General features: G+C 44.2%; 1 protein-coding gene across 1 annotated transcript in view; it reads right to left on the bottom strand.

Annotated features, from left to right (window-relative positions):
* Positions 1–15365, bottom strand: part of b4galt2 (UDP-Gal:betaGlcNAc beta 1,4- galactosyltransferase, polypeptide 2) — a 102632-nt gene that overhangs the window by 23995 nt on the left and 63272 nt on the right. The window contains exons 3-4 of the mRNA XM_061243232.1: positions 7770–7957; positions 45–167 (exon numbers count right to left, since the gene is read on the bottom strand). Of these exons, the coding sequence (XP_061099216.1) occupies positions 45–167; positions 7770–7957 (311 nt within the window). The remainder of the gene's footprint in view (positions 1–44; positions 168–7769; positions 7958–15365) is intronic.

Genomic DNA, 15365 nt, shown 5'->3' on the forward strand with positions numbered 1-15365 from the left:
AAAAACAAGGGGCAGGTGCATTCTGGGACAGACCGCGCCCTTACCTGTTGTAAATGTCGTCGTCCTCTCCCCCCCAGCCCCAGTACTCGTTGGGGAAGCCGTTGATTTTCAGGAACTGTTTTTTACTCAGTCCAGAGACGCCTCCGAAATACCCCGCGTAGGGCAGCCTGTGAGGACAGAGGCAGTGCTCAGCACACCAGCCAAATCACATGACTCAGTAAAAAAAAAACCCACCCAAATCAACATCCTGCAAACATTCATTCATAAATTATAGATGACACATCCGCTGCTGGCCCACTGTGCGGATGATGAAGGAGCTCTGTGTTCATAGCCATCCCCGCAAACGTAAAGTAAATAAGTGCTACTTACCACTGTACATTTACAAAGTGAGAATTAGTGGGCTGGACAAATGTTTCATTTGATTGCAGCCCATACACTTTTAAATCTTAGCAAATGCATAACATATAATTATTATGCCGTGTAGGGCACAGTCAGGCAGGCACACACACAGACATATGCGCACACGCACTTTATCGGGCACATTTTATCTGCTCATATTTCTCTCCAAAAAGATATCCACGACAGCAGCCGAACACTTATCTCACACAGCTAAACTGCGTATCTTACTGCAGCGAATGACCAATAACAGAGAGGGACCGAACCCATTGGAACGCTAAAGCAATCTTTCCGAGGAGAACGTTCTGGAAAAGCACGCAGAGAGCAGGCCTGTCCCCATACTGTGCACAGCCAGCGCTAAAAGCCTGAGCTTTCATGTCGTGTCTTCAGCCTGTCATGAACCGGACCGCCATCCCGCATTCTTCCTGCCACATTATATAACATTACGCGTGCCTGACACTACAGTGAACCGTGTGAAAATGCTGTGCGTCCACAGTCTATATTCAGATAGCGAATCAAGGCTAATGTGCCTGCTGCCTACGCACGCATCTAGAAAAAGATCATTTATCAATATTATGCTCTTCCCCGGCTCCGCGTGACCGCGGCGCACCGGGTGAACAGCCGTGCCGCTGCGCTGTCACGCCATGGCAACCGGGCGACCTGAATGTGACACGCAGCAGGCCTGGAGGCGCTCACGCATCACTTCCTGTCTGACGCGTTTGCTCTGATCCCGGGCCCTCACCTCAGAGCCCTCACGTCCCTGCCCCTGTCCCTGAACATCCGGAGAACGAAAGGAGCCACGTAGGAGGAGGAGAACAGGAGAGGAAGTGCAGAATGGAAGCTAGGCAGAATTAGGCAACTTAGCGCCTAGGTACGGTACACTTGAGTGGTGCGAAAAGGCGAACATTGCTGGGCTGAATGGCCCCTTATGTTATGTTATGTTATGTTATGTTATATTATGTTATGCTATGCTATGCTATGCTGTGCTATGTCATGTCATGTTATGTTATGCTGCGTTGTGTTATGTTGTGTTATGTTATGCTATGCTATGCTATGTTATGTTATGTTAAGTTATGTTATGTTATGCTATGTTGTGTTATGTTATGTTTGGTTATGTTATGTTATGCTGTGTCGTGTTGTGTCATGTTATGTGATGTTATGTGATGTTATGCTATGTTGTGTTATGTTATGTTATGCTATGCTGTGTTGTGGCACATTCATGGGAGAGGAGGTGAATAACATGAGAGGGAGTTCAGAAGAGAAGAGTCGACAGAACAGCTGAAGAAAGGGTTAGAGAACATTCAAAACAGGAGGAGGCGCAGAACGGGAGGGAGGTGCAGAATGAGACAGGGGGTACGGAATGCTAGAGGATATTGGAGTGCAGAATACAAGAGGGAGCTCAGAAACTGAAATCTTGGGGGGAGCACACTCTACGGACAGGTTCTCAGGAGGTGGGCCTCAGGAACATCAATACAGTCTCCTCTCCTCTGCTCTGCATTCCCTCCAGACACTGCTTAGCCAATCTCTCTCTCTCCCTCCTCTATTTCGCTCTCTCTCCTCTTCCTTATGCTCTCAGTCGCCATCTGCCATCTTTCCCCACTCATTTAAATTCAATCAAAACTCTTTTTGACAGGAAATGAACCAAGAGAAAGTGAAAATGTCTGGAATTTTAATTTGACTTGCACAGAGCTGTCCATAATGTTTGGATTTCAATCGTAAGAAAACAGAGTTATAAGTTATAAGTTCACAAAAATAATCATCTATCTATCTCCATATAAACACAGTCATTTCCATAATTATTGGAACCCTTCATACAGATGCACATAAAAGACTGTAGAAAAAAATGAGTAACAGCGCTACAGAGATATATGATATTTTCCACCCATGAAAAATATTTGATTTTATTAATGATTCAAAGGAATCAAGCAAAATAACCACATTTTCTTTACTCTAAACTTTTAGATTCTAAACTTCTGTCCAAAATAATTGGGTTGACAGTTGGCTCCCCTGTGATTAGTTACTGGTTTCAACCTCCTCTGGCAGGGATGACAGCACTGAGACTTTTCCAATCGCGTGTGATAAGGTTGGAGAACACATTTGAAGGGGCCATGAAGGGAATCATTCCTCCATACTTTAAAGCATTCCTCCAAAACCTCCTGGCCTGGCATCTTCAATTAAAGGTCCCATATTGTATATTTTCCAGGGTTTTATTTTAGGCCATGATATCAATAAGAAGGCATTTGTATGGTTTAAAGTACCAAGAACAATCTCTATCCAGTTTTGCCCATTCTCCAGCACCTCTCATAAGTTTTACCGGGCAATACAGGCTGTTTTAGTGACTGTGTTTTTAAGGCTCATTGACATTGACAAACCTCTCTTCTGATTGGCTGGATAGCTCCAACTAACTGAATGTCGTCTGTGAGTGATTGGATTTGTTGTGGCTACAAGGTGGGCCATGCTGAAACAAACAAAACCATTTTGTGGTCATTATTTCCCAGAAGTATTATAGCAAGATAAATGTCATTTTCCACAATATGGGACCTTTAAGATCACAGGTTTCAATAGGTCTGGAGACTGACATTGAGATCCTTCCCAAGAGATCTAACTATCTATCAACCTACATAAAATATATCCATACACAAACATACATAAACCCTACACTATTGGTAGTGTGCATAGAAGAGAAGACAAAAAACTTAAGATGACATCCAAGGAAATATAACAAAAATGCTGAAAATTGGCAACAGAAAAAAGGAGAAAGTTTAAACATTCATAAAAAATGTAATGCAATTCCTGTAGTTTGTTTTAACTACAATTAATTTTTTTAAATCGCGTAAAAAAATGAAATCCCCTTCAGAAGTCCATAAATATATTCAGTTATTTAATACTATGATGTAATGTATATGTAATGTATATTTAGAATTGTTCTATCATTCCTATGCATTATGTATAAAGGTTGTATTTAGTGTACCTATGACATCTTCTGCCCTGTGCCCTGAAGGAGAATTGGGGTGGGAGGGAGAGGGAGAAAGAGAGAAAAGGCAAGAGAGAGAGAGACTTATTAATACACAACTATACAAGAGGAAGGGAGAAAAAGAGATTGAAAGAGAGAAAGAACAAGAGCAAGAGCCAAGAAAAGAACTAGGGAATGAGAGCAAGAGATGGAGACAGAGAGAGTGAGAGAGAGAGAGTAGTTTTTACTTTTTAATGCACAACTACATCCCGCTCCGGTCTTCCTTAGTGCCCAGAGTTGGCGGATGGCAAAATGGGTGTCTGCCAGGAGCCCGCTCCAGGCCACTGTGTGCAAGTCAGCATGCAATGTGCTCATCACTGGAACAGGCAGCGGCTCAGTGTTAAAAGACAACAAGCGTAAACAAACAGGCCCATCTGCTCAAGCCACCGTCCCCATGGAAACAGGCCACGGGGAGGACCTGGTGAGACGCCCTGGGCAGGCCTCGGGAACACCCCAGCGTTCCCGAAAAACCCGGCTGAAAACGCTCCCCGTTTCCCCCACACACATCCGCTGCGTTCAGGTGAGGTGGAAAATCAGATCTGAGTCACAAGCGATCAAGGAACCTGGCTATCACCCCAACTGTGATATTGCTTTTCTGGTTATTACTGTGATTGGTCACTGGGGAGGGAAGTACTGTGTTTCTCAGGAGTCATGCATTGTGCAGCCTGTATATTGGCCCTCCTGTGCTGAAGATGGCAGAAGTCTGCAGCCTCCTCCTGAAAATGACTGTTGAGTGATCATTGTCTATCTACGTAAAACACACACACTTTATTAGCTAGACCTGAACACCAGATTATTAATGCAATTATCTAATCAGAAAATCATGTGGCAGCAGCTAAATGCATACAAGCATGCAGACATGGTCAAGAGGCTCAACAGTTTTTCAGACCAAACATCTGAATGGGGAAGAAATGATCTAAGTAACTTTGACCATGGAGTGATTGTTGGTGCCAGTCAGGGTGGTTTGAGTATCTCAGAAACTGCTGATTTCAGAGGAGAATGGCCAGACTTCGTCGAAGCTGACAGGAAGGTGACAGTAATGCAAATAATCACACATTACAACAGTGGTATGCAGAAGAGCATCTCTGAACACAACGCGTCAAACCACTAAGTGGACAGGCTACAGCAGCAGAAGACCGAAAAGTTAAAAGAAAAATTTTTAAGCGAATAAATACCTAATAGTATATCCATACACAAACATGCATATACCCTACACCACTGGTAGTGTGCATGGAACAGTAGACAAAAAGCTTAGGATGACATCCAAGGAAAAATACTTAAAATTGGTAACAGAAAAAAAAAAATTAAGGAGAAAGTTTAAACATTCATAAAAAATTGGCAGAAGTCTGTGAAAATGGCTGTGGAGTGATCATTAATTGCCACCCTCTGTGGTAATTTAGCAAGAATTCTGTTAATTATGAACTGATCAGCAGTAAGAGTATGACTTACCTATTGATCTTCTTCTTTTTGCTTATCGTCAAGATAAATTGAATACTAAATCATAAACGGCCACTGACTTGGTGACACATTATAACCAGCCATCTTTTATTGTAGAATAAGTTACAAATAATAATATAGCAATATTGCCAGTTAAATCCTTTCAGTACCATCTAAATAATTCTTTAAGAAAAAAGCTGAAATAATTTACCCCTATTTAAATCTGAGTTAAGTGTAATACGTTTATCTCCTTATTACAATGCTGATGCTTTTCCATCACTCACAATGTTTCTTGACATTAAATCATTAAGCTGCAACTATAATAAAGATAATTGCATAGTCATATTTTAATAAAATGCTTTTTTCACAAAGTGGCAAGTGTCACATTGTAAAAACAAAGTATAGAGCATTATACTCTGTCCTTTTGTTAACTCTTGTTAGAATCAAGGCAGGCAGTTTAATTGGATGTAATTGATAAATGTATTGAATAACATGAATCTGCATCCACTGCAACACAGGCTGCACATTTGTTAAAATAAATTATTTATCACTGTTGTTTTTTTGTTTTGTTTTTTCCAACTGTCATCATTCCCTAGCCACTATATTTCCGTTACCATGGTACTTTGTTAATATGCACCAAAATAATTTCAAATGCCCTTTTCTTATTAAAATAACCACTGCTTAATCACAGGCAATTACAAGAGATAATTTCAGCTGAATTGAAGCTTGAAAACTAGTTTCATTAAAATATCAATGTAATATCCCACTAGTTCCTTGTTAAATTCAAATTTACTACAGCTAGATATGAGACCCAGAGTGACTCACAGAATTCACACAAGAAGTTTAGGTAACAAAGAACTGGTCATTACTCATTAGATCATTAATGTCACAACCAACAGTAGCCATTTACCTGGTCTACTAGGCTATCATTTCCCCACAAACGCGCTCTACACAACATTTCACTACAGTTATTTATCTGACACTTTTGTCCAAAGAGACTTACAGTTGATTTGACTAATCCCCCCTGGAGCAATGTGGGGTTAAGGGCCTTGCTCAAGGGCCAAACAGCTGCACAAATCTTACTGTGGCAACAGTGTGGCTTGAACCACCAACCTTCCAGGTCCCAGCCAGGCACCTCAGCCACCACATTATATTCTGCCCACCGTGTGACATATTGAATGCAAAGTGCGTGTTCAATATGAAAAAGGGTGCCAAATGATAGTTGATTGACAGAATCGATCGACTCAAAGTAAACGCAGCCTACGCCACGTAAAAACACGGGGCTGGATAAATGGCGGCGTCTGTTTCAGCGAGGCTTGCGTCTCTTGCCTTTCGCAGGCACGCGCGCGGCCTCCGCGAAGCAGAGGGCGATAATTAGAACACGTCAGCGCAGGTGTAAAGAGTCAGGCGAGCGCGGTTTCTCCGGCCTGGCCTCCGTCCGAGTGTAACGGGAAGGGTCCGGGAGTCAAACCGCACGCCGCCCCGAGAGTCCCCCCCGCTCCACCTCTCCGCCGGCGATCATCTCGCCGCGGACGACGGGGGCAGGCAGATAACGCCCGGAATCCGCGCCGCGGAGGACGCGTCCTGCCAGACACGTACCGTCATCTCTCACTTTTGATAAGAGGTGACAGCGTGTGAGGAGCGCGTTGCCCCCGGAAGCCAAAGTCACAAAGACTGGTGAACGGCGTGAAGGAAATTAAACATTTTCCCGAGCAGGCTGGCGGATGACTTTGATGACTTCCACCGCTACCGCATGCCGGCGAGAAATAACTTCAGCAAGATTCTTAAAAATTCCGTTTTTTTAAAAATCACCCGGACTACCACGGCTAGGAATGAATTCCTTCACGTTAAAAAGTGTCACGGGTTCAATGGCTTGATTTATGGGGGTGTAGGGGGGACTACAACCCCCTCAACATTACAAAACACGCCAAATAACCGCACCGTAATATCACATGATGATGAGGAAAGTAATTTCATACTGCATAATAAAACAACAGGAAGAAATATTCAATTTCCCCTTAGAATTCAACAGGAATGATAATTTCACAGCTGCTCTTCTAAAACATTTCTGGGGGGGGGGGGGGGGGGGGCATGAATATAGTGCCTGTAGCGTAGTGGTTAAGGTAAATGACTGGGACACGCAAGGTCGGTGGTTCTAATCCCGGTGTAGCCACAATAAGATCCGCACAGCTGTTAGGCCCTTGAGCAAGGCCCTTAACCCTGCATTGCTCCAGGGGGGGATTGTCTCCTGCTTAGTCTAATCAACTGTATGTCGCTTTGGATAAGAGCGTCTGCCAAATGCCAATAATGTAATGAAGAACTATTAAAACTAAAGTTACACCCCAGCTTGGTAAAATGCAATGGGCATTTATTTCCCTCATTAAATCACATTAGGGTTGTTTGGTCTTCATTTTAGGGCATTAAAATGGCCCCCCACCCCGCCCCACCCTCTCACACACATCTATTTCAAGTGCTGAAATACACCAATGGTGGCAAACACTGGTCCTGTTGTCACAGAGTTTGCTGGGTTCTCCTCAGCAATTAATTTAGATTCAAGAAGCAAAGTGAGTGGGCGACTTTAAACAGCTGCCTTAACTGAAAACCCCTTCAAGACCCGATGCAATCACCGCAATCACAAAAATGTCCTTTTGATGCAATTTACTTCTGATTGGCAGCCCACTGACGGAATAAAATGTGATTTGCCGTGTCGCTTTGTTTGTGTCTGTAAATGGTCTCCAAAAGAACACAAAATCACTCCGCCATGGCCAGTATAAAAAGCTTGCTGCTTTCAAGATAAATCATTTAAAATCTCAACTGAACAAAACAGGCTTAATATTTAAAATAGGCTTAATATCTTAGCATTTGTTTTCTTTTTTCTCGTCGTCTTGAGTCTTTGACTCTTCTGGGACGGTGGAGGGGTTACCTGAAGCCGAACTTGTCCATGGCGATGGCGAAGTGTCGCGGCTGATCGTAGCAGTGGTACAGGTTGCGGTCGTCCATGGGGATCAGGTCCACGTCGCTGAAGATGAAGCAGTCGTACTCCGCCTCCTTCAGCGCCTCCTTGTAGCCGATGTTCAGCAGCTTGGCCCTGTTGAAGGTGTCCTCTCCCAGCTGGAAGGCAACAAAGCGTGCACTGGTAAACCTCTGCAAATCACAAACTGCCAATGTTAGGGTCTGGGATAAACAAAACAACATATAGTCAGTTATTCATGAGCATATAGGGATTTATTCTTTGTTTATTTATTTATTTATTCCAATGCTTTTACGCACTATATTCTCATTAGTCTTACATGCCATGGTTTCAATTCATACTGATGCATATTTACTCAAGCAATTCTCGATAACTATCTTGATCCAGGTTTCCATGGCATACCCCAACTAGAGTCTTCATATTAGGTCTCCACCTTCCCTTCCACATGTTTTTTCTAGTGGCAAATAATTACCTATTATTACTGTATTAATGTTTTTATTTGATCAGGTAAGTCAAGAGAGATTTGAATCAAGCTGAATGGGAAATGCTAGGGAAAGTTTAGCCACTTAACTAGAAGATGATTAAGTGGCCAGGTCTGCAGAGACAAGAGTACCTTTCAAAAAGATAATGGGATCTTATGGAAACACTACACACTTGGAATCCAATTTTTAATATCTGATGCCCATTCAGTACAGAAGTTTCAGACTCCATGCATACGCTTGTGCGTTTTTAATGCACTAGGATTTAAACAACAGTATTATAACAGGGAAGTATTTTACACGGGTGCAAAAGCCAATTTGATCCCCTCAGATGTGAACCATAATCCAGTGTTAGCAATAATCCAGTGTAATCCTCCAGTATTACCTGAGATCTGATCCAGTAATCATCAAATAGCGGCGCAAATCCAATCATGCATTGAATACATATGCAACATTCACTAGTTTCCTAACTAGAGCATTTAAGGTGATTTGCTATGTGGCCAGTGGTACATTATAGATCCTCTCAAACCCAGTTGTTTAGCTGTCTTTTACAACAGGAGGCTCATGCAGTCCTCTGATTGGTCAGTGAATGTTTTGTGCATCCCAATTGTTGGACATCACTGCTGAAGCTAACAGTCAAACTCCTTGAGGACCTATCAGAGATAGATTTACTTCCTCTTCTCATTGGGAGAACACACATACCTAGTCAAAACAAGAAACTTAATTTCCCCCCCCATTTATCATGTTTTATTTTGTTCACGTTAAAACAAACAAGACCTGGTACAGTAACATAACTGTCTAAAAAATTCAGCTTGCATACTTGCTGTATATCTTTTGTAACTGCCTAGTTGAAAATGAACAACTATGTTCTGAAGTACTCAATATCAAAGGTTTCAAAAGCGTATTCCCTAATTAGGCAAGGTGGATTAACTTGCTTTGATGCTCCTGCTTTCAATCAATATTTATATTCATTCTCAACTTCTTTAAGGCACACGAAAGGGGAGCAAATGCCACCTCAATATGGGGTTTTAATAGAAAAGAAAAAAGAATGAAGGTAAGCCTATATATGAAAAAAGCGAAATTGCTTTTTTTTTCTACAGCTGCACTTTCATTAAACATTATTGGCCTCATTTTGATTCTTCTAATAAGACTCGTCTCCCACTAATTGAAGCATGTCTAGCAAATGAAACGGTTCTAAGAAAATTCCAGATCCGTGATATGGATAAGCACGGAGCCAGGTGGAATTGAAGAGCTGAGGTTGGAACCCGAGGATAGAGCTAAGAGAGCAATCAAAGAGAGAGCGAGAACGGCGCTCCTCGATTCCCCAGTGCCTTTCAGCGTTAGAAGTGCTCAGAATGCAGGCCAACGCTTCATTCTAATGGTTTTCCCAGCCCCCCCCAAAAAAAAACAAAAAAAAAAACAATTTTCTTCTAAACAGATGTGTATCCGTTCCCTCTCATTAATGGCATCAGGAACAACAGCCCATCTGGCAGAAGTAGAATGACTGCTCACTTTTTTTCCCTCCAAATTACAATGACACGCGTGAATGACATGACAACAGGCCCAGAGCCTGCATATTCATGATGACATTAAGACAAAATGGAGCTGAGGAGGCAACAATTTATTACAAAAGACAAACTCTAAAAAGAAATACAGCAGACAGTTTTTCCTGAAAAAAAAATACTGACGACAAAACCCTTTTAAAACAAAACAAAAATCTAAGAAAGAAAATAATCATATCTCACATGATAAAAGCACCTTAGATAAGGCTTGTTTTCGTGTTTGTCTTACTTTGAAATAGACAGTTCCTGAAATACAATTGCTTCCACTAAACCACACTTGCCATCTTGACAACAGGAAATGATGTCACATATGCACTACTTTCCTGCAGGGGTTATTTTAGACCCAGATTGTGTGAAATAACTCATTTTGTCATGTTGTCTGGCCACACATCCCACCTCTCCCGGGAGGTCTGGGAGTCTCCCGGAATGTGTCACCTGCTCCCAGATACTCGCAAGTGGGTAGAAGTCTCCCCCAAATCAGCTACCTGCACCACAGGCAGAAGCAGGTGGGCAGAATGTTTATAAATGCACATTATCCGGTCACAAATTGATGGACAGTCGCGAATTAAGGAACTGAAAAGCGCAGGCGAAACCCCCAGGTCGCGTGATGAAGCAATTAGAAGCCACATTGTGTGAAAGTAAAAAGCTTGTGCCATATGTTTGAAGGCAAAAATGTCAAACTTAATCTCATCAAATGTAACACACTGCTTGCCATGTAAGAGCATTGTTCAAGAATAAAACGAGTGCAGCGTTTAAGAAAAACGCTCCTGGGGTCTCAGCGAACCCCTCAGCAGAGGGTAAAGCAACTGTAGCTCATCCCAGACTGACCGGTGCGATCATAGTCACAGCATTAATCCATTGGTATTCCCAGTTTAAAGCCCAGTTCGGACCAAAGATTTGCGATACGACAAAACGATTTTAGAATGTTCCAGAGGGGTGTTGCAGCAGGTTGAACTTCCTGTTCCAGAACATTTGATGCCTGTGCTTGTTGTTGCTTGCAGGTGATTCAACTCTTTTTTTTTTTATCTCAGGTGGTGAATTTTAGAAAGTAGCAAAGAGTTGGCAGCTGCAGCCCGTCATGTCTCGAATCTTTGGCTTCAACGGGACTTTCGGTTGCAAGGGAAGCTTTGAAAGGGCCGAGCTGCAGGTGAAATGTGGTATCGCACACCAGCTGAGAGGGAGAAGTGGGAGGGAGGGCTCATCCCCCGCAGGCTTATCAGGGGTCTCTACACTCCACCAATACCTGCCCCCCGAGAGGCGATTAACCCCATTACTCTTATCTGATCATCACCGGGATAATTAATCAACGCTCCGCCCTGCCCTGTGCCACTCAATTTACCCAGCTGACCCCCAGAGGTTGTGGCTGCCCGGACGGTCGCCACGGAGATGGATTATGGCCGCCACTCACCCTGAGTGATAGCGCTGAGAGTTGTCAGCGGTTGTCCACAGGGTTTATCAGACCGAGGCAGGCTAACCTTATCAGCCACCGCTGGTATCAATGCCAGAGCCGGGGAGGCCAACAAATGAGAACTACAACGGACGGCCGGCCATCAATCTTACGGCATGAGCGTTTGTGCGTTGGTGTGTGGTCTCAATGAGTACTGTGCGTTAGGTAGCGTGTGTGTGAGTGTCTGCGTGTGTGTGCCATTGTGTCCGTGTGAGTAAAACAAAGCTTGCTGCACACTATGTATTGAATTTTCTAGTCCAGCACATATTATACTGTGAGCTGGTACATAAACTAACTACATCTCATACCTCATATGCGCTCCAACACATTCATCCAGTTCGGATGCATTTCCGATACGGAAAATAATGAAAGGAGGTGAAATGAATCCACAGTAACGCCGTTTTCACCTTCTGCAGAAAGCAGCCATTCCTCCTCGCCTCGCGATAAAGCGCTGACATGGAATTAGAGGAACTGTAAACAATACAGGTATCCGATAGGTACCATAAATTATTTACAGTCAAATTACAGACTCAAATGCAGGAGCAGACCGCTATAAACAGCCCTCAAGCTTTCTTCCTTCCACAGATGGTCTGTATATCTCCATCAGCAGGTTACCCCTCGCCCCTTGCCAGCACTTTAAGTGGGAGTACAGTGGCGTCGTCTCTCGACATTGCGACTCGGGCCTAGCTGCATTCGCTAGCTGCCTCCTCCCAGGTACAGAGGCAGGAGGCCTCCAGACTGCTCATTTATGCCAACATGCAGGTTAAAGGCAGTCCGTGAGCTTCGGCAAAAATAGACGCATTCAAACCCGTCCCTGTAATAGACCTTTAGATCTATCAATGGGCTTTTAAAAGCCTTTGGGGAAGGGGGTGTGGATACTGGCACAATGCCAGGCAAACTAATTTACCGCAATAAAAGGTGGCTACCGAAGCAGCAAGGAGGTTATCCTCCCCCAGACTCAGACCCCCCACACAAAAAAATACATTTTCTAAGAAACCTATTTGCGTTTAATTAAGGCCGGGATGTTTATTTCTAACCTTTTTATGTGGCAAGGATCTGGAAAGCAGATTTGTTGAAAGGGGATTTGTATCGCAGAGGCCCAAATACGGACCACCAGGCTGGGCTTTCTCCTTAGTCGACCGCTGTGTGGACAAAGATAACCAATCAGGGAGATGCATGTGTGTCTAAGGCGCGAGATAACCAATCGGAGAGCTGCATCTCTCTGGATTCTGCCCCTGAAGCAGGCCCAACCCAGCTAACACAAAACGTTCTCCCAATGTTGCTGTTATAAACATTCGCAAAACATTCCAGTAACACTGTGAGAGAATTTTCCACTCTCTGAGCCACCAAGGCTCACCGCAGGGCCAAGTCTTAGGAACACAAAGCCCAGATAATTGGTTCTGTTGGGCATTCCCCCACCCCACTTTATATTTAATGCTTTTCTCTGTGACAGTGCAGACTGGGAAGGTCTGACACGCCACGTGATGCAGTCCGTCACCCTGAGAAACCCCCGGCTGTCAGTCATCACCCAGGTGGTACCTGTCCTTCAGCAGGGCGGCGTTCGTTTAATGGAGTCAGGCGGTCCTTCAGCAGGGCGGCGTTCGTTTAATGGAGTCAGGCGGTCCTTCAGAATGGCGGCATTCGTTTAATGGCATCACCTGTCCTTCAGAATGGCGCCATTCATTTAATGGCAGCAGGCAGTCCTTCAGCGTGGTGGCGTTCCTTTAATGGCGTCAGGCGGTCCTTCAGCCCAGCGGCGTTCGTTTAATGGCATCAGGCGGTCCTTCACTGTAGCAGTGTTCCATTAATGGTTTCAGGCGGTCCTTCACTGTAGCAGTGTTCCTTTAATGGTGTCAGGCGGTCCTTCACTGTAGCAGTGTTCCATTAATGGCGTCAGGCGGTCCTTCAGCCCAGCGGCATTCGTTTAATGGCGTCAGGCAGTCCTTCACTGTAGCAGCGTTCCATTAATGGCGTCAGGCGGTCTTTCACTGTAGCAGTGTTCCTTTAATGGCGTCAGGTGGTCCTTCACTGTAGCAGCGTTCCATTAATGGCGTCAGGTGGTCCTTCACTGTAGCAGCGTTCCATTAATGGCGTCAGGTGGTCCTTCACTGTAGCAGCGTTCCATTAATGGTGTCAGGTGGTCCTTCACTGTAGCAGTGTTCCTTTAATGGTGTCAGGTGGTCTTTCACTGTAGCAGTGTCCCATTAATGGCAGCAGGCGGTGCTTCAGCGTGGTGGTGTTTGTTTAATGGCGGTAGGCAGTGCTTCATCGCAGTGGCGTTTGTTTAATGTCGGTAGGCGGTGTTTCAGTGCGGTGGCGTTTGTTTAATGGCGTCAGGTGGTTCTGCAGCGCGGCGGACTGAGGGCAGGTGGAGGCCGGGCGATGGCACGCGCGGTGACGTAAACGCAGCGCCGCGGGAACACACCGCGTCACGTGCCGTCACGCTCCGCTGACGCCCGGCTTTGTTATGACAGAGAAGGCCACGCTGCAACTCCCATTGGGCAGATAGCTGATGAGTCATGCATTATAGATTGGATAGATGCTTGATGAGTCATACATCGTGTTGATGGCAGTCAGAGTAAATTGACATGTTGGGGGGAGGGGGTCTCTTCTTTTTCAAAGAATATCTTCTTCGGGGCGATGCAGCTGAAAAGGCACAGGGTCATTCTTGTATACGTTTACTCAGTTCTTATAATAGCTAAATAATTAGCCGAAGCATCTTAAGCAAATGCTGTTGATACTTCGAAGTCGTGCTCCTTAATAAATCATCATTATTGTTTTCTAGCTCCTGGGTGATTCACTCAATTTGCAGACAAGGCCGTTTCAAGCAGCCCGATATTCCACACTGCTATTCCACTTTTAAAAGTTTCATTGAATTGTACATTTTTAATGAACACCTCTTTATAAGAAAAGACACCACAGAGTATAAAAATAACCAAATGGGATAGCCGAAAAGGTGGTCTCAGAATGTTAAAAGCTAGAAATAAAGAAATAAAGTCCAGTTGTTATCCTCTCCTTGAGACAGCTCGGTTTTTTAAAACTCCAGGACTGCTGATGATGTCACTCCAGGGAAATTTCCAGAAGTATATTGTGTAAACGGAAAGGGTTATAGAGTGCATAGCTGTCATTTAGTTCCCAGATGGATTGCAAATTTCTTCATTTATTATTTTTTAACTGATCAAATTTACATTACAAACATTATATTTTCACTGGGGATGCATACGGCAAGCTACTCACAGCTTGACAGCCATCTCTCGGCAGACAGACTCGCCTTCATTCCCACTGCACATTACTGTGCAAAGCAACACCCCTTTTCTGTTTTCAGCGTTTCCAGAGGAAACCAGGGAATTCTTTTCCGCTTGCTCGTTTGTTTGTTTGTTCGAGTGAAATTACTGCTGAAGTTACTTTTTTTACGTCTGAAATCCCCTTAGCTTCTAAATCTGGACGCTGAATAGTCGGCCCAATCAAGCAGGAAGCGAGCGCGTCTTTCTCGTGTCTATATTAAGACGAATGAAACATCTGCCACCTGACACTAAGAGAAGCCGCGTTCCTGAACGGACAAGCGTCGGATTAAATCCATGCTCCTTCCGTGATTGCTTCGCGCGAAACGGTACCCAGTCCACAGCTAAATCCATCCGGGCCGCGTCTGTGTTTTAACACAGAAAGGTCAGTGATTTGATTCCGGTGCCTCACAATGACGTGAGCATTGTTACCATAATAAAAACACTGCATTAACTCAAGCTTATGCAAGCTTTTTTTGTTTCCTTACGCGCTCTATATAGAAAATGTACAGCATGCTCCCGTGTCACACAGTTGGTCAATCGGGAGGTGCAGCTCATCACGTTGGTTACCCAACCAACCAGGTCACTGGTGAGTGGTGAGAAGCTATAATACTGGCTGACTGTCCCAGCACACCCAGTGAAGCCAATTGTGCATCACCTTATGGGGCTACTGACACAGTTAGCCAGCTAACCAGGTCATTATCCAGCCATGGGGTTCATCCACACAAGAACAGGGCAAAAGCACAATCATAGACCAACTACAGAGGCGCCCGGATTCT

Source organism: Conger conger, chromosome 5, assembly GCF_963514075.1.
Source record: "Conger conger chromosome 5, fConCon1.1, whole genome shotgun sequence".
Lineage (NCBI taxonomy): Eukaryota > Metazoa > Chordata > Actinopteri > Anguilliformes > Congridae > Conger > Conger conger.